General features: G+C 41.2%; 3 protein-coding genes across 8 annotated transcripts in view; 2 read left to right on the forward strand and 1 right to left on the reverse strand.

Moving 5' to 3' along the window:
• The first annotated feature begins 935 nt into the window (after positions 1 to 935).
• LOC106936767 (14-3-3 protein epsilon) lies at positions 936 to 6742 on the forward strand. 3 transcript variants are annotated; one of them, XM_015017967.1, is made up of 7 exons: positions 966 to 1215; positions 4220 to 4419; positions 4507 to 4613; positions 4756 to 4962; positions 5035 to 5171; positions 5263 to 5316; positions 6593 to 6742. In XM_015017967.1, exons 1-6 carry the CDS (start codon positions 1152 to 1154, stop codon positions 5268 to 5270), a joined length of 723 nt encoding a protein of 240 aa, XP_014873453.1. In that variant the 5' UTR covers positions 966 to 1151; the 3' UTR covers positions 5271 to 5316; positions 6593 to 6742. The 3 variants fall into 3 exon arrangements, with proteins under 3 accessions (XP_014873452.1, XP_014873454.1, XP_014873453.1); XM_015017966.1 differs by lacking the exon at positions 5263 to 5316 and having other exon boundaries at positions 936 to 1215; XM_015017968.1 differs by lacking the exons at positions 5263 to 5316; positions 6593 to 6742 and adding an exon at positions 5790 to 6445 and having other exon boundaries at positions 965 to 1215.
• A 3617-nt stretch (positions 6743 to 10359) lies between these two features.
• Positions 10360 to 16170, forward strand: LOC106936765 (14-3-3 protein epsilon-like). 3 transcript variants are annotated; one of them, XR_001422213.1, is made up of 7 exons: positions 10360 to 10639; positions 13644 to 13843; positions 13931 to 14037; positions 14184 to 14390; positions 14463 to 14599; positions 15218 to 15351; positions 16021 to 16170. XR_001422213.1 is itself a non-coding variant. In XM_015017965.1 (7 exons), exons 1-6 carry the CDS (start codon positions 10375 to 10377, stop codon positions 14696 to 14698), a joined length of 924 nt encoding a protein of 307 aa, XP_014873451.1. In that variant the 5' UTR covers positions 10360 to 10374; the 3' UTR covers positions 14699 to 14744; positions 16021 to 16170. The 3 variants fall into 3 exon arrangements, 2 of the variants coding, with proteins under 2 accessions (XP_014873451.1, XP_014873450.1); XM_015017965.1 differs by lacking the exon at positions 15218 to 15351 and adding an exon at positions 14691 to 14744; XM_015017964.1 differs by lacking the exon at positions 15218 to 15351.
• Positions 16171 to 20249: 4079 nt separating this feature from the next.
• LOC106936764 (glutamate receptor 4-like) overlaps positions 20250 to 22584 on the reverse strand; it is a 50816-nt gene continuing 48481 nt past the window's right edge. For both annotated transcript variants that reach the window (XM_015017962.1, XM_015017960.1), the window contains exon 13: positions 20250 to 20887. In XM_015017962.1, coding sequence (XP_014873448.1) covers positions 20723 to 20887 — 165 coding nt within the window. In that variant the 3' untranslated portion in view covers positions 20250 to 20722. The remainder of the gene's footprint in view (positions 20888 to 22584) is intronic.

Raw genomic sequence — 22584 nt, forward strand, 5'->3', positions numbered from 1 at the left:
TGTATATTTATATATATTTATATATATATATATATATATATATTTTTTTTTTTTTTTTTGTCCTCTGTAGAGGACATTTCTAAACTTGAATATCTCCCACCCTCTGCATTCTACTGAATTAATTCCTTTTGGTATCTGGAGAGGACATTTAGGGCTTTTCAATGATGCCACATATGAAGGGGTGGGATTTTTGTTCGTATCTTTTTCTAATACATAAAAATTGCGTTCGTCAGTAATAACACATTTTATGGGAAGAGACAAAGTGCATAAAACCTTTTATTACCTTACAAAGAATGTGGGATTTTAAAAAAATGGTGATTGGACAATATTTTTTTTCCTGGTAGTCAGGAGGATATGTTGGAAATGTATGAATCCATGACATTTGCATTAAAAAGAATCTCTTTTCTTAGAGCTGCTGGCAAAGAAACACTGCAAGTGTATCAGAGAGAGAAACATGACTAAAATGTCAAGATAATGTCACAAATGCATTAGGGTGTTGGTTAGCTACAGAAAGTTCTAGTAACAGCTGGTGACTGAATGCATATGCTAGTAAAAAAACAGGAAAATTAATATGGATGATAACTTTCTGCTAACAGTGGAAAATCTGTTTTACAGATGAATTTCACCTCCTGGATTACACCTCTTTTTCCCCCACAAGGACTGCTAATCCACCTCCTTTGCTTTTGCCATTCCCTTTTAAATCTGTTTGGTAAAGGTCACAAAGAGATACTGTAATGAACTTATCATCTGTAAAACAAACAATACTTAATTTTAAAGAAATTAAACGTTTTTTTAATATAAGTTCAGCATGAACATAGCAGAGAAAGTCCAACCAGCCACGCAGTTATATATATATAAAATCAATCACTTTAATACATTTTTAAACTGTTTACATAAAATCAGGGTAAAAAAGATATTTTAGTGGATTTGTAGCTTCGCGGGAGGCGTGGATGCTGCTGCTGCTGCTGCGTGGATTTCCCGGATGGAGCTGCGGCGCCATCTTCACGCCTCTGCTCACCGGTGGGTCTTCGGCTCAGCGGAGCGACAGAGCTGTTGCTGATCCACCGCCAGGACTCTCCGAGCAGCCCGATTATCGTCCCCTGTTTCCCCACCGGGACGCTGAACGCAGCCCTCCCCGCTACCGGAGCACCATGGCGGACAGAGAGAACCTGGTGTACCAAGCAAAACTGGCCGAGCAAGCGGAGAGATACGATGGTAAGGCTGCGGACACACACAGATCATAACGGTCACTGCGGAGTGCTGCGGCCCCCGCTCCGCCGCCTGCCTGTCTCCCTGCGCAGCGCAGGGGGCTCTGAGCCGCAGGTACAAGAGCTCACATGGATCTGGGGGCTGAGAGGACACAAAATGGCGGAGACTTTCCCTCCCTTATTAAGGGAAAATCTGCACCTCATAAAAATCGGTCTGAGTCCCGACAGAAACCGGGGTCCGTTTACGAGCGCGAGCCCCGGTTTCTGCTTCGCTAACCGGTGAACGTTTATGTTAATGCAGCTAAGCTAGCGTCCTGCTAGCGCTAGTTAGCTGCTAACTAGCTGGTTAGCCTTTCTTTACTCAGTCCTCCAGCTCAAACTTAAACCAGTTTACTTCCCCCCCAATCATAGCAATAAAATATCGCTTAGTGTCTAAAATACCGTAATAGTTCATTTTAACGTATTTCTCCACAAACTGTGTGATTTTAAAGCACATGACTAGCCCTTTAATTCAGGTGTTCATGTTCTCTTCTCTGCAGGTGAAGATGAGGAATGGGCATGTTAGCAAACATTTACAGAACAATTCAGTCCCTAATTAAACTAATTAGGCAGAGCATTAGAAATTAATTTAATGTCACTAGTTTGGGGTAAAAAATTAAAACAGTTTCAGTGTTTTAAAGCTAAACTTTCCTGATTCATGTGCGTCAGTTTGAATTAATACCAGTTAAGTGTTGTGAATCAAAAATTCAAAAAATAATTAATTTAAATTTTTAAATATTGCCCCTAGATGGAATGTGTCCCTGAATAGTCTTGTCTTTTTTACTGTTATTAATAATTATCAGTTAATTGACCATTAACCGTCACTTTAATCATTCAAAAGTTCACATTTTACTGGATAGTTATATTTTCACCCTTTAGAACAGCAACCAAACGTATTCTACATGCAAACTAAATATATCAGATACTGATATATTCAGTTTACATTGTTTTTCAAAGTGAGCATTGGAGCCAAATCAAGTTTCAAGATGAAAGATTAAATAGTTTTTCATTTAAACTAGACATCTAGACATGCTTTCGTTTATGAAATTAACTAACTTTTCTTTTTTTGGGTTGGAGCAAAAAAAACCAAAAAACAAGGTTTTTTGACATTTTAACAGAAAAAAAAATACGATCCTCAAAAATGAATACAACAGCTCTTGTTCTTCTAGCTGAGCAGAGTTTTATTTTCGGTGAGGTTGGAAAGCCTCCTCGCCATCAGCCTAATTTTCTGTAGGTTTTACGGACTCCGATTTTGATTTAGTCCAAATAATGAGAAAAATAACTAATTTATGAACTAATTAATAACTAATTTACTAGTTAATATTTGGGCTTCTTTTTGTAGCTGTAAGTCATTTGACTCTTATGTTGTCAATTCTAGAGTTTTCTTGCAGCAATGTGTGAAAACAGACGAATATTGGAAAAAACATTGATATTGTCTGACCTCATTTCCTGCCCTGTTGTCTAAATCGTCCGTCCTGACTCTGAGGCAACATGTTCAGGAGGCCCTGCGCCTCTTTCTGTTCGATCCCGAGGCGTTCCCAGTTCCCAGTGCTAGTTGGCATTTATTGTTTATCATCTATCCTGATAAATTTGTTGGAAGAATTTTGGTTTATTGTTGTCACAATGTTTAAAACCCCCCTAAAACCAGTCCTTATTGTCATGATTGATAGTTTTACTATTTTCTCCACTGTTTCTTCAATGGGAACATCAATAAATGCCAATAAATTTGAAAACAGTGTGAAGTTTAGTGACATAAATCACTTCCTGATGTGACTGGTGTTATAAACGGCAATGCTTTTCAGGAGCCGGGTTTTGTGTTTGTCTCTAATCTGGTAAAACTGGCAGTGATGATGATGATGATGATGATGATGATGATGATGATGATGAGTTTTTAGTGAAGGGTCAGAGGTCGGTTCTGCGGCTGATCTCCAGGTGTTAGGAAACATAAACACTAATATCCACAATAGTAATAATAATAATACCCACACAAAGTATGGCGAAACGTTTTCCCACAAGACGTTTTCATTTTGCACATTTTTCAGAGCAGCTGCAGCTGATTGGAGGATTCCTGGGTTTCCCTCAGCAGCAGTTTTAGATCAGATACTGATAAAATGATCAATATCCATATATCTGAAGTGACTTGTGGCTGCAGATGAATGTAACGGATATGGTTTGTAAATGTGATCATGTTGCTTCAGTTTCCAGGACCTCCTGAGCATCGATCAGCTTCCTGCTGCCTCAGAGGAAGGCTCTTCACCCCAACGTACAGAAATGCATTCCATGCTGGGGCTCCAACTAATAATTAATCTAATAATCAATTATTCTGACAATTACTCTGTTAAAAAAAATCTGCAAATTTTGATGATTTTTCATTTAATCATAAAAGATTTTTTTTCTGCAATATTAAAAACAGCTGAATATTAAATTTTTTTTGTGTCTATTTTACACATTTTGAACCAGATGAAGCTAAAACTGCTACATGACGAGTTTTTGGTGGAACATAATCATAGAAATATAAGTTGTTTTTGCCCTCCTAAATGCTAAATGTATGTTATGCAGGTCTGTCCTAATAATAAATCAGTTAATGTCATGATGTCAAAATTAATTTCCATTTGGATGAATCATCGATTTTCTCTTTGTGTCAAAAACTGGATGATAAAAGTTTTCCGTCTGGAGTTTTGGTCTCAACTAGCCGCTTATATGAAGACTTTATCATTAATTTTATTTTATTTATCATGATTATTAAAATATCTTCCAGTTCCAGCGTTAATTAAACTTTAAGTTCTAATAAACATTTATCTCTGAGAATTTGTTCTTGAATTATTATTATTCCATTACTTGAAAATGGTCTCAAAACAACATTATCGTTTATCATGATAACTTCTACTTTATCGTCCAGCTGAAAGAAGGTTTTCTTCTGAATGAAAATGCGTTTTAAAGCATCTGCCGTTTGTTGTCGTGTTGCGTCTCAGAAATGGTGGAGTCGATGAAGAAGGTGGCCAGCATGGACGTGGAGCTGACGGTGGAGGAGAGGAACCTTCTCTCCGTCGCCTATAAGAACGTGATCGGCGCGCGGCGAGCGTCCTGGAGGATCATCAGCAGCCTGGAGCAGAAGGAGGAGAACAAGGGCGGCGAGGACAAGCTGAAGATGATCCGGGAATATCGGAAAACGGTCAGCTCCGCTCCGCACCACTGGGAACGCTGGCTAACCCAGCTGGCCTGAAGCCGGTCTGACCAATCAGTGTTTTTTACTGTCCAGGTTGAGAAAGAGCTGAAATCAATCTGCAACGACATCCTGGATGTTCTGGACAAACACCTCATCTTAGCAGCAACCACCGGAGAATCCAAGGTTTTCTACTACAAAATGTGCGTACACACACACACACACACACACACACACACACAAAATGGTTTCCAATCCGCCAAAAATCAGTGAACGTGAGTCCAGAAAACCAGTTATGAATCAGTTTCTGGTGGCACTGCTGACCCGCTGCCTGTCCCGGTTCAGGAAGGGAGACTACCACCGGTACCTGGCGGAGTTCGCCACGGGCAACGACAGGAAGGAGGCGGCGGAGAACAGCCTGGTGGCGTACAAGGCGGCCAGCGACATCGCCATGATCGAACTTCCTCCAACGCACCCCATCCGCCTCGGCCTGGCACTCAACTTCTCCGTTTTCTACTATGAAATCCTGAATTCGCCGGACCGGGCCTGCAGGTACACGGCCGAGCCGCGGGGCGGCGCGGGATGGGTGTGACGCAGTGTAACCTGGTATTTTGACCCTGGCAGGTTGGCGAAGGAGGCGTTCGATAACGCCATCGCGGAGCTGGACACACTGAGCGAGGAAAGCTACAAAGACTCCACACTTATCATGCAGTTGCTACGGGACAACTTGACGCTATGGACCTCAGACGTTCAGGGAGACGGTGAGACGCCACGCTCTGCACCGCAGCCTTCTCATTTCCCTCCTGAGTTCTTCCTTCCACTAACTCTTCATCTGCTCCTCATCCTCCTCAGACTGTTGAGGAGCCTCCTCTTCCTCCCCTCCTCTCCGTTAGAACAGTGTGTTTAGTAAGTCATTCCTCCTCTCTGGCTCCGCCCCTCACTGCTACCCTAACCTCCCCCTCACACCTCTGAGCTGCTTCCTGTTTCCTGTCTGCTTCCTGTTTCCTGTCTACTTCCTGTTTCCTGACTACTTCCTGGGTTCAGAGGCCATCGGGAAGTTTCAGTGTTTTTGAAAAAAATAAACGTATTTCCAGACAATATTCCATATTTTCATCCACCCGTCCATCCATCCATGATCAATAACTGAGCTTTTATAAATTCACATTAAATATTTTCCTTCATTTCTCATGAATTTCTGATCTTTTCTCCAGTGAAAACAGCTCTTTGAGTTCAGATTCATTTATTATTAATGATGGTAACGACTGTGAGGTCACATGACCCCTGTCATTCGACCCTTGTCACATGACCCCACAGGTCGCTCCTTCATCACTTCCTGTTTAAATCCTGATGGATTCCAGTTGTTTGTCTTCCTTACACAGGTTGATTTGTCGTCGTCATGGTAACTCCCCTAAGCTACCACTGTTTCTGTCTCACAATGCGTTTTCCCTCCTACTGACCTCACCAGCACTCTAACAGCGCCCCTCCCAGCATGGTGCCACGTTGCCAGCAGCAGGTTAGCCTCTGAAGCTAACAGGAGTCATGCTGTTTGTTTCACTGGGGTGCTTGATGTGAAGTTTTTCCATCACCACTAATGGGGAAAATGGGTCGTGTTTTCTTAAAGGGACAGTTCACTCTTTTTCAGGTGCTCTAATCAGAATCTCTGAGCATCTTCAGTTTGAGGTGACATGTCATCAGTAAACACTACGTTATGTTATGGCTGTTTATGCCATGGTAGAATATACCATGGTATATGTTAGCATGGCTACTAGTATAGTATACCTATACTATATTATCACTATATATGCTCTCCTATGTTAGTATGTGTTATGGTATGTCTATCTGCATATCCATTCCTGTATTATGGACATTTATACTATATATATGTTAGTATATACCTATACTATGTTATACTAGGTTCCCGCTGTCGTAGGCGTTTCCTCCAGACTAAACTTCTACAGTTATTTTAACTTTATAATCTTGTTTTGTTGCTCTGCTCCTCACTGAACTGTTAGCTTTAAAACTGAAGATGCTGAAACAAGCATGTTCTGGTGTAAACAGAGCTTGACAAACTCTGACGTAATTTGACGGAGGAACGTTTCCACCCAACTCTGGATCCACTCCAAAAGTTTGACACGTTAGCCTCATGAATCCTTGCTAATCGCTCTTTTCCTCTACATTTCAGGTGAAGAACAGAACAAAGAAGCGCCGCAAGACGCGGAGGAAGAAGCCCAGCGAGACTGAACAACTCAAGACAAACCCTCCTCTTCCTCTTCTCTATTTTTTCTTTCTCGTCCCAGAACCAGCTCCGGTTCCAGCCGGGTTCAGCCCACCATCTTCCTCCTACCCTCACATGCACGTCTCCTGTCTGTCCCCTGAGGGTCCTCCCCGTCCACCGGGGGGCATCCTATCCTTCCTCTGTCTCCGTTAATCATTCTCTGTGACTTTTTTTTTTATTATTATTTCGCTTTCTTTGCTGCATCATCTGTTGCCAAGTCCGCTCGCCTGTATTTGTACCACACATCTGCAAGGCTTTATTTAAAGATGAAACTTGTTTTTGTTCCTGTGTGTGTTCATGATGCGCGTCGTCTCCATGCTGTCGGTTTGAAACTCTTCAGTCCTCACGATTAGAGACTCCAGCTGAGTCTTCAGGGTTCCCTCATCTCATCCTGTCTCTTCTTCCTCCTCCTGTTGGGTATGTGTAACGTGAATCTGATTTGTACTACTGGATATTCTCACCGGAGCCACAAGTACCATCTGTATTCTTTCTGAAACGCAGCATGGAAAACATTAAACTTCAAACTGAAAACTTCAACCTGTGTCCTGTCTAAAACTCAACCACTAGAGGGCAGTCACGTCTTTTCAAAGACTTCAGCCTTCATCCTCTGAAGTGTTAAAATATATTAAAATAATTTCATTTATTTCACTATAATAAATAATATAGACAATTTGCAACGTATCACTATTGTTAGTTTTAGCTGTCAAGTTGTCAACATAAGAAGCTAGGTCTTAAATACATGCATAATATATAATTTAAAAAAGGATATAATTCTTTGCTACCAATTGTCAGCACTGGGACAACTAAAGACAAGAAAAACTTTTTAATAAAAAAAAAGAAATGGTGAGGCAGAGTGAAGTAGGTCAGTTATGCTAACTTGACTTTAACTACATTAACATGTAGATGTGTTGTGGAATTCGGTATTTTTCAGATAAGTGTGCTAAATGTTTTCAGATTTTGCAAAAGCACAAAGCTAAAAACTAGATCCACTTAATACTGGATCTAGTAGAAGCAATAGAAATTATGTGGGAAAATTAACTTGGAAGCTAAATGGACTAAAATTTTTCTGATAGTAAAAGTGCCAAAGTGCTGAGTTCATTCACATGAGCGAAATGCGGCTTTCTCGTTTCCGCTTTGAGTTACCATGTCAGCTAGAAAAGACAAAGTCGTATTTAAGACGCAAATAAAGCAACACCTTGAATGTTGTCTTCCAAATATAATGGGCTTTTAAGTTTTCATGGATTTCCAAGCGATCCTGAATTAAAAAGACGGTGACTTGTAAATATTCATTTCTAACAGTTAAAGCTAACGCCGCACAGCAAAGTCTGCAGCCTTCACTTTACTCCGGAAAGCTTCTTCAGGCTAAAGCTACCAGGGAGAGACGGATGGTAAATAAAGAAGCCGTTCCTCGGTTATTTCCATGGAACCACTTCTGTATTCAGTCTGAAAGAGCGAGTGTATGGGAACGACCAGCAGACCACAGCCAGGCAGCTGAATATCCGCCTGTACGCACTGCTGTAACACCGTCCTATTTGAGCTTTTCGCAAGAAGCATACAAAAGTAATAAAACGAAATAACACGGAGACCTAAAGAAACACGCCCATATTTTTTCTAAAAGCAACAACTTTGAACCAGAACAGTCAGGTGAACCAGATCTCTGACACCAGAGCTGCCCTACTTTTAAGCTTTTTTGCTTCATCATGCTTCGGAAGCTAAAAGCCCGAACTGTAATCTCCCCCGTTACTTGGTCTCTGACACTAAAGACAATAAACATACAGAACATAGTTGAAAATAAGGTCAAAACATCGTCTGTTAGAATGGATTAAAATGCTTAGTTACTTAAATAGCACATTTTTACAAGACAAATGTCTGATAATATTGCCTACTAGCATAAGCTAAAGTTAATGATAGTCGTAAAATAAAACTCACCCTCATCTGTGAATGTTTAACGAGGTGTAAATCTTAAAACATTTCTCCAGCTTACATGTTGGGGCTTCGGATCGATGTCACGTTACCTTGGCCAAGCCCTGCAAGCACCGAGTGCAGGGGTGCCCAAAGTCGGTCCTGGAGGGCCGGTATCTTTTATGTTTTAGTTCTCTCCCTAGTGGTAGTAACAATCTCCTCAGCAAGTCAGTGTTCTCCTTAGGCCTTCTAATGAACCATCATTTGATGCAGGTGTCCTAAACCAGGGAGAGAACTAAAATATGCAGGATGTCGGCCCTCGAGGACCGACTTTGGGCACCACTGACCTAGAGTAAAATGCCCATTTTCAATAGACCGGAAACGGTCGAGCCGCTTTTCCCCGAACGCGGAAGCTGACGTGCAAAGAGCCCATTAGCTCCGCTATTAGTGTCAGTGTCTCCATCACTGAAAATCAGAATCACTTAAAAAAATAAATGACACCACATTTTAATTTGAAATTATTTTTTCCTTTACTTAAAAAAGATCAAAATAAAGACGTACAATTAAATCAAAAGACGCCCATGTGACACGTCCGGTCTGGAGACGGATGGCAGGACAGGAATGCAGACCTGGACCGGTGCAGCTGGTTTCTTCCCTTTTCGTAAACATGTATGAGGACGGGCCGGATGATGAAACGTCTAACAGCACCTCTGGGCGTCTCGTGTCCTCCCGCAGAATGTCCAGCTGGACGTCTCTTCTACAGCATGGTGAGCCTCCCAGAGGATCCACAGTGATTCAGCTAAGACTGGCCCTAATCCCAGTCAACACACAACATAGTGGGAGAGATGGCGTCGTCCCATTGATGGCGGTAAAGTACTACCCTGATAGTACTGACTCAAGTCATTTTTTTTTAGTTCTCAGCATAAAAAAATAGATCAAAGAATGGAAAAAACTAAATAATCAGAGAGCAGGAAGTTGGTTCCTAGAGCCGCTCTCTGGATCTACGTCTGCACAGTGAGGACTGTCATGGCACCGTCTGTTCCAGAACCACGATCCGGACCAACGGCTCAACTACGCATGCGCTGAAGAAATACTTCCAGATTATTCTTAAAACGTACATCAACAAAGTGTAAGATAGTTGTTTATTTTCTAGACAATGAATAATAAACCTCATAAAATATTTGATTATTGTAAAAATAAAGGCCTTTTTTGTCCACCAGAGGACTCATTTTCAGTAGCTACTAGCTAANTGCTGGCAAAGAAACACTGCAAGTGTATCAGAGAGAGAAACATGACTAAAATGTCAAGATAATGTCACAAATGCATTAGGGTGTTGGTTAGCTACAGAAAGTTCTAGTAACAGCTGGTGACTGAATGCATATGCTAGTAAAAAAACAGGAAAATTAATATGGATGATAACTTTCTGCTAACAGTGGAAAATCTGTTTTACAGATGAATTTCACCTCCTGGATTACACCTCTTTTTCCCCCACAAGGACTGCTAATCCACCTCCTTTGCTTTTGCCATTCCCTTTTAAATCTGTTTGGTAAAGGTCACAAAGAGATACTGTAATGAACTTATCATCTGTAAAACAAACAATACTTAATTTTAAAGAAATTAAACGTTTTTTTAATATAAGTTCAGCATGAACATAGCAGAGAAAGTCCAACCAGCCACGCAGTTATATATATATAAAATCAATCACTTTAATACATTTTTAAACTGTTTACATAAAATCAGGGTAAAAAAGATATTTTAGTGGATTTGTAGCTTCGCGGGAGGCGTGGATGCTGCTGCTGCTGCTGCGTGGATTTCCCGGATGGAGCTGCGGCGCCATCTTCACGCCTCTGCTCACCGGTGGGTCTTCGGCTCAGCGGAGCGACAGAGCTGTTGCTGATCCACCGCCAGGACTCTCCGAGCAGCCCGATTATCGTCCCCTGTTTCCCCACCGGGACGCTGAACGCAGCCCTCCCCGCTACCGGAGCACCATGGCGGACAGAGAGAACCTGGTGTACCAAGCAAAACTGGCCGAGCAAGCGGAGAGATACGATGGTAAGGCTGCGGACACACACAGATCATAACGGTCACTGCGGAGTGCTGCGGCCCCCGCTCCGCCGCCTGCCTGTCTCCCTGCGCAGCGCAGGGGGCTCTGAGCCGCAGGTACAAGAGCTCACATGGATCTGGGGGCTGAGAGGACACAAAATGGCGGAGACTTTCCCTCCCTTATTAAGGGAAAATCTGCACCTCATAAAAATCGGTCTGAGTCCCGACAGAAACCGGGGTCCGTTTACGAGCGCGAGCCCCGGTTTCTGCTTCGCTAACCGGTGAACGTTTATGTTAATGCAGCTAAGCTAGCGTCCTGCTAGCGCTAGTTAGCTGCTAACTAGCTGGTTAGCCTTTCTTTACTCAGTCCTCCAGCTCAAACTTAAACCAGTTTACTTCCCCCCCAATCATAGCAATAAAATATCGCTTAGTGTCTAAAATACCGTAATAGTTCATTTTAACGTATTTCTCCACAAACTGTGTGATTTTAAAGCACATGACTAGCCCTTTAATTCAGGTGTTCATGTTCTCTTCTCTGCAGGTGAAGATGAGGAATGGGCATGTTAGCAAACATTTACAGAACAATTCAGTCCCTAATTAAACTAATTAGGCAGAGCATTAGAAATTAATTTAATGTCACTAGTTTGGGGTAAAAAATTAAAACAGTTTCAGTGTTTTAAAGCTAAACTTTCCTGATTCATGTGCGTCAGTTTGAATTAATACCAGTTAAGTGTTGTGAATCAAAAATTCAAAAAATAATTAATTTAAATTTTTAAATATTGCCCCTAGATGGAATGTGTCCCTGAATAGTCTTGTCTTTTTTACTGTTATTAATAATTATCAGTTAATTGACCATTAACCGTCACTTTAATCATTCAAAAGTTCACATTTTACTGGATAGTTATATTTTCACCCTTTAGAACAGCAACCAAACGTATTCTACATGCAAACTAAATATATCAGATACTGATATATTCAGTTTACATTGTTTTTCAAAGTGAGCATTGGAGCCAAATCAAGTTTCAAGATGAAAGATTAAATAGTTTTTCATTTAAACTAGACATCTAGACATGCTTTCGTTTATGAAATTAACTAACTTTTCTTTTTTTGGGTTGGAGCAAAAAAAACCAAAAAACAAGGTTTTTTGACATTTTAACAGAAAAAAAAATACGATCCTCAAAAATGAATACAACAGCTCTTGTTCTTCTAGCTGAGCAGAGTTTTATTTTCGGTGAGGTTGGAAAGCCTCCTCGCCATCAGCCTAATTTTCTGTAGGTTTTACGGACTCCGATTTTGATTTAGTCCAAATAATGAGAAAAATAACTAATTTATGAACTAATTAATAACTAATTTACTAGTTAATATTTGGGCTTCTTTTTGTAGCTGTAAGTCATTTGACTCTTATGTTGTCAATTCTAGAGTTTTCTTGCAGCAATGTGTGAAAACAGACGAATATTGGAAAAAACATTGATATTGTCTGACCTCATTTCCTGCCCTGTTGTCTAAATCGTCCGTCCTGACTCTGAGGCAACATGTTCAGGAGGCCCTGCGCCTCTTTCTGTTCGATCCCGAGGCGTTCCCAGTTCCCAGTGCTAGTTGGCATTTATTGTTTATCATCTATCCTGATAAATTTGTTGGAAGAATTTTGGTTTATTGTTGTCACAATGTTTAAAACCCCCCTAAAACCAGTCCTTATTGTCATGATTGATAGTTTTACTATTTTCTCCACTGTTTCTTCAATGGGAACATCAATAAATGCCAATAAATTTGAAAACAGTGTGAAGTTTAGTGACATAAATCACTTCCTGATGTGACTGGTGTTATAAACGGCAATGCTTTTCAGGAGCCGGGTTTTGTGTTTGTCTCTAATCTGGTAAAACTGGCAGTGATGATGATGATGATGATGATGATGATGATGATGATGATGAGTTTTTAGTGAAGGGTCAGAGGTCGGTTCTGCGGCTGATCTCCAGGTGTTAGGAAACATAAACACTAATATCCACAATAGTAATAATAATAATACCCACACAAAGTATGGCGAAACGTTTTCCCACAAGACGTTTTCATTTTGCACATTTTTCAGAGCAGCTGCAGCTGATTGGAGGATTCCTGGGTTTCCCTCAGCAGCAGTTTTAGATCAGATACTGATAAAATGATCAATATCCATATATCTGAAGTGACTTGTGGCTGCAGATGAATGTAACGGATATGGTTTGTAAATGTGATCATGTTGCTTCAGTTTCCAGGACCTCCTGAGCATCGATCAGCTTCCTGCTGCCTCAGAGGAAGGCTCTTCACCCCAACGTACAGAAATGCATTCCATGCTGGGGCTCCAACTAATAATTAATCTAATAATCAATTATTCTGACAATTACTCTGTTAAAAAAAATCTGCAAATTTTGATGATTTTTCATTTAATCATAAAAGATTTTTTTTCTGCAATATTAAAAACAGCTGAATATTAAATTTTTTTTGTGTCTATTTTACACATTTTGAACCAGATGAAGCTAAAACTGCTACATGACGAGTTTTTGGTGGAACATAATCATAGAAATATAAGTTGTTTTTGCCCTCCTAAATGCTAAATGTATGTTATGCAGGTCTGTCCTAATAATAAATCAGTTAATGTCATGATGTCAAAATTAATTTCCATTTGGATGAATCATCGATTTTCTCTTTGTGTCAAAAACTGGATGATAAAAGTTTTCCGTCTGGAGTTTTGGTCTCAACTAGCCGCTTATATGAAGACTTTATCATTAATTTTATTTTATTTATCATGATTATTAAAATATCTTCCAGTTCCAGCGTTAATTAAACTTTAAGTTCTAATAAACATTTATCTCTGAGAATTTGTTCTTGAATTATTATTATTCCATTACTTGAAAATGGTCTCAAAACAACATTATCGTTTATCATGATAACTTCTACTTTATCGTCCAGCTGAAAGAAGGTTTTCTTCTGAATGAAAATGCGTTTTAAAGCATCTGCCGTTTGTTGTCGTGTTGCGTCTCAGAAATGGTGGAGTCGATGAAGAAGGTGGCCAGCATGGACGTGGAGCTGACGGTGGAGGAGAGGAACCTTCTCTCCGTCGCCTATAAGAACGTGATCGGCGCGCGGCGAGCGTCCTGGAGGATCATCAGCAGCCTGGAGCAGAAGGAGGAGAACAAGGGCGGCGAGGACAAGCTGAAGATGATCCGGGAATATCGGAAAACGGTCAGCTCCGCTCCGCACCACTGGGAACGCTGGCTAACCCAGCTGGCCTGAAGCCGGTCTGACCAATCAGTGTTTTTTACTGTCCAGGTTGAGAAAGAGCTGAAATCAATCTGCAACGACATCCTGGATGTTCTGGACAAACACCTCATCTTAGCAGCAACCACCGGAGAATCCAAGGTTTTCTACTACAAAATGTGCGTACACACACACACACACACACACACACACACACACACAAAATGGTTTCCAATCCGCCAAAAATCAGTGAACGTGAGTCCAGAAAACCAGTTATGAATCAGTTTCTGGTGGCACTGCTGACCCGCTGCCTGTCCCGGTTCAGGAAGGGAGACTACCACCGGTACCTGGCGGAGTTCGCCACGGGCAACGACAGGAAGGAGGCGGCGGAGAACAGCCTGGTGGCGTACAAGGCGGCCAGCGACATCGCCATGATCGAACTTCCTCCAACGCACCCCATCCGCCTCGGCCTGGCACTCAACTTCTCCGTTTTCTACTATGAAATCCTGAATTCGCCGGACCGGGCCTGCAGGTACACGGCCGAGCCGCGGGGCGGCGCGGGATGGGTGTGACGCAGTGTAACCTGGTATTTTGACCCTGGCAGGTTGGCGAAGGAGGCGTTCGATAACGCCATCGCGGAGCTGGACACACTGAGCGAGGAAAGCTACAAAGACTCCACACTTATCATGCAGTTGCTACGGGACAACTTGACGCTATGGACCTCAGACGTTCAGGGAGACGGTGAGACGCCACGCTCTGCACCGCAGCCTTCTCATTTCCCTCCTGAGTTCTTCCTTCCACTAACTCTTCATCTGCTCCTCATCCTCCTCAGACTGTTGAGGAGCCTCCTCTTCCTCCCCTCCTCTCCGTTAGAACAGTGTGTTTAGTAAGTCATTCCTCCTCTCTGGCTCCGCCCCTCACTGCTACCCTAACCTCCCCCTCACACCTCTGAGCTGCTTCCTGTTTCCTGTCTGCTTCCTGTTTCCTGTCTACTTCCTGTTTCCTGACTACTTCCTGGGTTCAGAGGCCATCGGGAAGTTTCAGTGTTTTTGAAAAAAATAAACGTATTTCCAGACAATATTCCATATTTTCATCCACCCGTCCATCCATCCATGATCAATAACTGAGCTTTTATAAATTCACATTAAATATTTTCCTTCATTTCTCATGAATTTCTGATCTTTTCTCCAGTGAAAACAGCTCTTTGAGTTCAGATTCATTTATTATTAATGATGGTAACGACTGTGAGGTCACATGACCCCTGTCATTCGACCCTTGTCACATGACCCCACAGGTCGCTCCTTCATCACTTCCTGTTTAAATCCTGATGGATTCCAGTTGTTTGTCTTCCTTACACAGGTTGATTTGTCGTCGTCATGGTAACTCCCCTAAGCTACCACTGTTTCTGTCTCACAATGCGTTTTCCCTCCTACTGACCTCACCAGCACTCTAACAGCGCCCCTCCCAGCATGGTGCCACGTTGCCAGCAGCAGGTTAGCCTCTGAAGCTAACAGGAGTCATGCTGTTTGTTTCACTGGGGTGCTTGATGTGAAGTTTTTCCATCACCACTAATGGGGAAAATGGGTCGTGTTTTCTTAAAGGGACAGTTCACTCTTTTTCAGGTGCTCTAATCAGAATCTCTGAGCATCTTCAGTTTGAGGTGACATGTCATCAGTAAACACTACGTTATGTTATGGCTGTTTATGCCATGGTAGAATATACCATGGTATATGTTAGCATGGCTACTAGTATAGTATACCTATACTATATTATCACTATATATGCTCTCCTATGTTAGTATGTGTTATGGTATGTCTATCTGCATATCCATTCCTGTATTATGGACATTTATACTATATATATGTTAGTATATACCTATACTATGTTATACTAGGTTCCCGCTGTCGTAGGCGTTTCCTCCAGACTAAACTTCTACAGTTATTTTAACTTTATAATCTTGTTTTGTTGCTCTGCTCCTCACTGAACTGTTAGCTTTAAAACTGAAGATGCTGAAACAAGCATGTTCTGGTGTAAACAGAGCTTGACAAACTCTGACGTAATTTGACGGAGGAACGTTTCCACCCAACTCTGGATCCACTCCAAAAGTTTGACACGTTAGCCTCATGAATCCTTGCTAATCGCTCTTTTCCTCTACATTTCAGGTGAAGAACAGAACAAAGAAGCGCCGCAAGACGCGGAGGAAGAAGCCCAGCGAGACTGAACAACTCAAGACAAACCCTCCTCTTCCTCTTCTCTATTTTTTCTTTCTCGTCCCAGAACCAGCTCCGGTTCCAGCCGGGTTCAGCCCACCATCTTCCTCCTACCCTCACATGCACGTCTCCTGTCTGTCCCCTGAGGGTCCTCCCCGTCCACCGGGGGGCATCCTATCCTTCCTCTGTCTCCGTTAATCATTCTCTGTGACTTTTTTTTTTATTATTATTTCGCTTTCTTTGCTGCATCATCTGTTGCCAAGTCCGCTCGCCTGTATTTGTACCACACATCTGCAAGGCTTTATTTAAAGATGAAACTTGTTTTTGTTCCTGTGTGTGTTCATGATGCGCGTCGTCTCCATGCTGTCGGTTTGAAACTCTTCAGTCCTCACGATTAGAGACTCCAGCTGAGTCTTCAGGGTTCCCTCATCTCATCCTGTCTCTTCTTCCTCCTCCTGTTGGGTATGTGTAACGTGAATCTGATTTGTACTACTGGATATTCTCACCGGAGCCACAAGTACCATCTGTATTCTTTCTGAAACGCAGCATGGAAAACATTAAACTTCAAACTGAAAACTTCAACCTGTGTCCTGTCTAAAACTCAACCACTAGAGGGCAGTCACGTCTTTTCAAAGACTTCAGCCTTCATCCTCTGAAGTGTTAAAATATATTAAAATAATTTCATTTATTTCACTATAATAAATAATATAGACAATTTGCAACGTATCACTATTGTTAGTTTTAGCTGTCAAGTTGTCAACATAAGAAGCTAGGTCTTAAATACATGCATAATATATAATTTAAAAAAGGATATAATTCTTTGCTACCAATTGTCAGCACTGGGACAACTAAAGACAAGAAAAACTTTTTAATAAAAAAAAAGAAATGGTGAGGCAGAGTGAAGTAGGTCAGTTATGCTAACTTGACTTTAACTACATTAACATGTAGATGTGTTGTGGAATTCGGTATTTTTCAGATAAGTGTGCTAAATGTTTTCAGATTTTGCAAAAGCACAAAGCTAAAAACTAGATCCACTTAATACTGGATCTAGTAGAAGCAATAGAAATTATGTGGGAAAATTAACTTGGAAGCTAAATGGACTAAAATTTTTCTGATAGTAAAAGTGCCAAAGTGCTGAGTTCATTCACATGAGCGAAATGCGGCTTTCTCGTTTCCGCTTTGAGTTACCATGTCAGCTAGAAAAGACAAAGTCGTATTTAAGACGCAAATAAAGCAACACCTTGAATGTTGTCTTCCAAATATAATGGGCTTTTAAGTTTTCATGGATTTCCAAGCGATCCTGAATTAAAAAGACGGTGACTTGTAAATATTCATTTCTAACAGTTAAAGCTAACGCCGCACAGCAAAGTCTGCAGCCTTCACTTTACTCCGGAAAGCTTCTTCAGGCTAAAGCTACCAGGGAGAGACGGATGGTAAATAAAGAAGCCGTTCCTCGGTTATTTCCATGGAACCACTTCTGTATTCAGTCTGAAAGAGCGAGTGTATGGGAACGACCAGCAGACCACAGCCAGGCAGCTGAATATCCGCCTGTACGCACTGCTGTAACACCGTCCTATTTGAGCTTTTCGCAAGAAGCATACAAAAGTAATAAAACGAAATAACACGGAGACCTAAAGAAACACGCCCACAGTTTTTCTAAAAGCAACAACTTTGAACCAGAACAGTCAGGTGAACCAGATCTCTGACACCAGAGCTGCCCTACTTTTAAGCTATGAGGCTTGTTGTGCTTCGTCATGCTTCGGAAGCTAAAAGCCCGAACCCCGTTACTTGGTCTCTGACACTAAAGACAATAAACATACAGAACATAGTTGAAAATAAGGTCAAAACATCGTCTGTTAGAATGGATTAAAATGCTTAGTTACTTAAATAGCACATTTTTACAAGACAAATGTCTGATAATATTGCCTACTAGCATAAGCTAAAGTTAATGATAGTCGTAAAATAAAACTCACCCTCATCTGTGAATGTTTAACGAGGTGTAAATCTTAAAACATTTCTCCAGCTTACATGTTGGGGCTTCGGATCGATGTCACGTTACCTTGGCCAAGCCCTGCAAGCACCGAGTGCAGGGGTGCCCAAAGTCGGTCCTGGAGGGCCGGTATCTTTTATGTTTTAGTTCTCTCCCTAGTGGTAGTAACAATCTCCTCAGCAAGTCAGTGTTCTCCTTAGGCCTTCTAATGAACCATCATTTGATGCAGGTGTCCTAAACCAGGGAGAGAACTAAAATATGCAGGATGTCGGCCCTCGAGGACCGACTTTGGGCACCACTGACCTAGAGTAAAATGCCCATTTTCAATAGACCGGAAACGGTCGAGCCGCTTTTCCCCGAACGCGGAAGCTGACGTGCAAAGAGCCCATTAGCTCCGCTATTAGTGTCAGTGTCTCCATCACTGAAAATCAGAATCACTTAAAAAAATAAATGACACCACATTTTAATTTGAAATTATTTTTTCCTTTACTTAAAAAAGATCAAAATAAAGACGTACAATTAAATCAAAAGACGCCCATGTGACACGTCCGGTCTGGAGACGGATGGCAGGACAGGAATGCAGACCTGGACCGGTGCAGCTGGTTTCTTCCCTTTTCGTAAACATGTATGAGGACGGGCCGGATGATGAAACGTCTAACAGCACCTCTGGGCGTCTCGTGTCCTCCCGCAGAATGTCCAGCTGGACGTCTCTTCTACAGCATGGTGAGCCTCCCAGAGGATCCACAGTGATTCAGCTAAGACTGGCCCTAATCCCAGTCAACACACAACATAGTGGGAGAGATGGCGTCGTCCCATTGATGGCGGTAAAGTACTACCCTGATAGTACTGACTCAAGTCATTTTTTTTTAGTTCTCAGCATAAAAAAATAGATCAAAGAATGGAAAAAACTAAATAATCAGAGAGCAGGAAGTTGGTTCCTAGAGCCGCTCTCTGGATCTACGTCTGCACAGTGAGGACTGTCATGGCACCGTCTGTTCCAGAACCACGATCCGGACCAACGGCTCAACTACGCATGCGCTGAAGAAATACTTCCAGATTATTCTTAAAACGTACATCAACAAAGTGTAAGATAGTTGTTTATTTTCTAGACAATGAATAATAAACCTCATAAAATATTTGATTATTGTAAAAATAAAGGCCTTTTTTGTCCACCAGAGGACTCATTTTCAGTAGCTACTAGCTAACAGTCTCATGAGTCCGATACATATTGTTCTTATCTTTGAACTAAACTAGAAGATTTAACACACTTCCCGTGAAAATACAGTGTGAATGCTGTAAGCTCCGTGGTTTTGGTGAAAATTGCAGAAGCATTTATTGTCAACTGCAGAAGACTTGCAGAAATGTAAGAAATTGGCAGAATCAGCAGAAGAAAGCAAAAGTCTGCTGAAGGCCAATTAGAAAAATAATTTAAGGAGTGAAAACTTTAAGTGAATGCAAAACTCACATCCAGAGGCTTTTAGAAATTGATGCTTTCAAAGCTAAACTGTAAGGTCACACCAGTTTATAAGGTAAAATGACAAACTAATAGTAGTTTGTCATTTTACAAACTGTGATAGTCTACATGCTACTGATGGCATGTAAACTATCAAAGACTAGCACATTGGCCTACTGCAACATTCATTCCATGCAATGTGAAAAAACACGTAAAAGCTAAAATTAATTGAAAAGCTAAAGCTAGATGAAATCCTAATAATAGCACGTAGGCTGTCAATAGCATATTTACTTAGAAGTGTGAAAAATCCCATACACTAGCTACATTTAGCTAAAGTGCTAATATTAGCTAAAATGTTACAAGCTACAGCAGTCACACTAATTATGACACACTAAAATAATTAAAACATTGTTTATGAAAATACATCCTCTTATAACAAATAATATTTTAATTAATATAAATGAATATGATACACTTTGTTGAGCTACATTTTAAGAATAATACGGAAGTATTTCTTCAGCGCGTGCGTATTTCAGCTGACGGTTCAGATCGCGCTTCCAGAACCGATGGTTCCGTGACAAAGACTACACGGGTCGGGCCTATAGGTGGAGCTAGTAACATTCATCCTGGAATATACTTCAGAAACTTTACTGCAACAGGTATCAGAATATTTGGGCAGTGGATACCCTTCACATTTAGTTCGGATGCTCCTATATTAATAGAATAAACACAAAGTTCATCGGTCGTCGTCCGCTTCGTTATTGCGACGAATAAAATCTCCAGAGATGGTTTAGAAAAGAAAGAGTCTTCACTACAGCGTCTGCTATGTACACGAGTTTAAAAAGCAAGCACAGCCGTGGGGATGTACAGCTAGAGTTCCTCCTCAGAATATACATATTTACTAATCTTCACAGTATTCTAGATTTGCTCATATATTCAGTATCAATAGATTTAAACTGCCGCTTTTATGAATAGAAATATCTGCGTTTGTTCCCGTCGATATCTGTCCGAGAGCGGTCCGCTCAGAAAACACCAACTAGTTTCAAGTGTGCAGTTTTTTTCTCTGATATTTTTTGTCCTCCGGTTGGAATAAAAAAAAGTTATGGTTCGTTCCCAGCGGCCCGGCAGCGACCCGCTGAATCTGCCTCCTGGTGGTTCCGGACGGTCAGTCGGTTGGTGTTGCATTAAGGCACTTGAGAGGTTTTTGGTTTTCAAGGAAGCTCAGAGGAGACGAGGGCCAGGCCGGAGCTCTGGCGGACGGGCGGCCCGGTGTGGACGGCCTTGGGGCAGTCGGGCGTCAGAACCCGGCCGTTCTCCCCGACGCTGCCGGTGATGGACAGCCGAGCCTTGTTCCTCATGGCTTCTGTGAAGGTCAGCTGCAAAGGACAGACACAAACGAGAGGCTTGTTTCACTCCGAGGTTCTGGTTCTGGACATCTGGACGGATGGCTGCAGACTGGAGTTACGGGTCGACACTAAAGGAGTATCAGGAATGGCCGCCGAGGGCAAAGAGTTTGAAACTAAAAAAAACAAAAAACAAAAAAAACTTGAATCTGAAAATTAGTTTTGAACAGTTTTTTTTCAGCTTAACATCCTTTTTCCAGTTTAATTTTTCAGTTTCAATTTCTTTTCTTTTTTAGTTTCAAAACTTTTTTCAGTTTCAAATCTTTTTTTCAGAATCAATTTATTTTTCAGTTTAAAACTTTTATTCAGTTTTAAAAATAATTTTTAAATTCTTTTGATTTTTCAGTTTCAAAACTTTGTTTTCAGGTTAAATTTTTGGATCTTTTGAACAAACTTTATTGCCCAAGTTTATCTCTGAATCTGCCTTCTTATGGGTTTATTATCCAAAAATCAGTTTCAAACAAATTAATTTAAAGGTGACCTAATATGCTTCCTTCAGCAGGTTAGGATTCAAAACATGTTGATTGCATTTTCCACAAAATCATTCTTGGACAAGATTTTATTCTGCTCTGTATTTTGAGCTGTTTTAGGGCCTCTGTCACTTTAAATCCAAATAAGCTGCTGCTGGCCATACACCCCACTCAACTTTTCACACTCCTGTGTGAAAATGGCCGCAAACAGATGCACAATTATACAACTATATGTCTTTGAAAAGCAGACGTGGAGCATCCTGCACGACCAACCAGAATGCGGCAAGTGGTTTCTGGTTGATGGTTGATAAGTCAACAACAAAACACTTGTCTTTTCCAGCAGTCATTATTCAGTGCAGACAGCGATAAAAGCAGCTGAGCAAAACGTGCTTGGGTTGCTAGGTAACAGGTGGCGCTCCACTGGAGTTGCAAGGCAACGTCACAGTGCCCCTTGTAGTTACTTAATCAGTCGGTTTTGGAAGTGGTTCATTTTCCAGACAACAAAAACCATTACCTTATTGCCAAAAACCGGCTGGGTGTTTTTTGTGTTGCTCTGGAGTTGAACAACACTCCATTGGAGTTGCTGGGCAACGACGCAATTGTTTTTAGAAGCAGTTGAGACTCAAATTGTTACTTTCCTATAATAATGGCCTACATCATTTTTTCCAAACGTTTTTTTTTGTTTTGTTGCCTAAAACATCTTGTGGAAAGAAAGAGGTGGTGATTTTTTTATTTAACCAAGAAACTTTTAAAAACTCCAATCTGCAAAACCGATGAAAGCATGAGACCTACAGCTGCACCTCCAAAGAGCCAGAGCTTCCCGTTTCCTGTGAAGAGGTCTTCATCAGCATTTCTGTTTGAACTTTGGCAGCATCTCAAACGGTGACCTTTGACCCACTTAGATATCAAACTCAATGAATGAATGCCGTGTCCGTCCACACATCAATCAGCATCTTCAAGCACTAAATACACAGTTAGTTTCAAAGATGCAAATTCTTTAGCTGGATCCATGAAAATACCAAAGATGTCGCATGTTTGACCGACGGAGACTCTGAATCCTAATGGAGACCCATCAAGATCAGAATCAGCCGATTTTCACCTTCACCTAACCTCTACATTGATTTGTCAGTCAGAAACTCAAAAAAAAAAAAAAAAAAAAAAAAAAAAAAAACCAAAAGCCCTTTTGGGGTTTTTAAAAAA

This window comes from Poecilia latipinna, unplaced genomic scaffold, assembly GCF_001443285.1.
Source record: "Poecilia latipinna isolate Pla-1442-1.1 unplaced genomic scaffold, P_latipinna-1.0 Scaffold2212, whole genome shotgun sequence".
Classification (NCBI taxonomy): Eukaryota; Metazoa; Chordata; class Actinopteri; order Cyprinodontiformes; family Poeciliidae; genus Poecilia; species Poecilia latipinna.

Coding starts and splice junctions, on each gene's coding strand:
- LOC106936767 (XM_015017966.1), top strand. CDS start 951: ATGCTGCTGCTGCTGCTGCGTGGATTTCCCGGATGGAGCTGCGGCGCC. Junction 4,614..4,755: donor AAGGTTTTCTACTACAAAAT/GTGCGTACACAC, acceptor GTCCCGGTTCAG/GAAGGGAGACTACCACCGGT. Junction 5,172..6,592: donor CTCAGACGTTCAGGGAGACG/GTGAGACGCCAC, acceptor TCTACATTTCAG/GTGAAGAACAGAACAAAGAA.
- LOC106936765 (XM_015017964.1), top strand. CDS start 10,375: ATGCTGCTGCTGCTGCTGCGTGGATTTCCCGGATGGAGCTGCGGCGCC. Junction 10,640..13,643: donor GCAAGCGGAGAGATACGATG/GTAAGGCTGCGG, acceptor GTTGCGTCTCAG/AAATGGTGGAGTCGATGAAG. Junction 14,038..14,183: donor AAGGTTTTCTACTACAAAAT/GTGCGTACACAC, acceptor GTCCCGGTTCAG/GAAGGGAGACTACCACCGGT.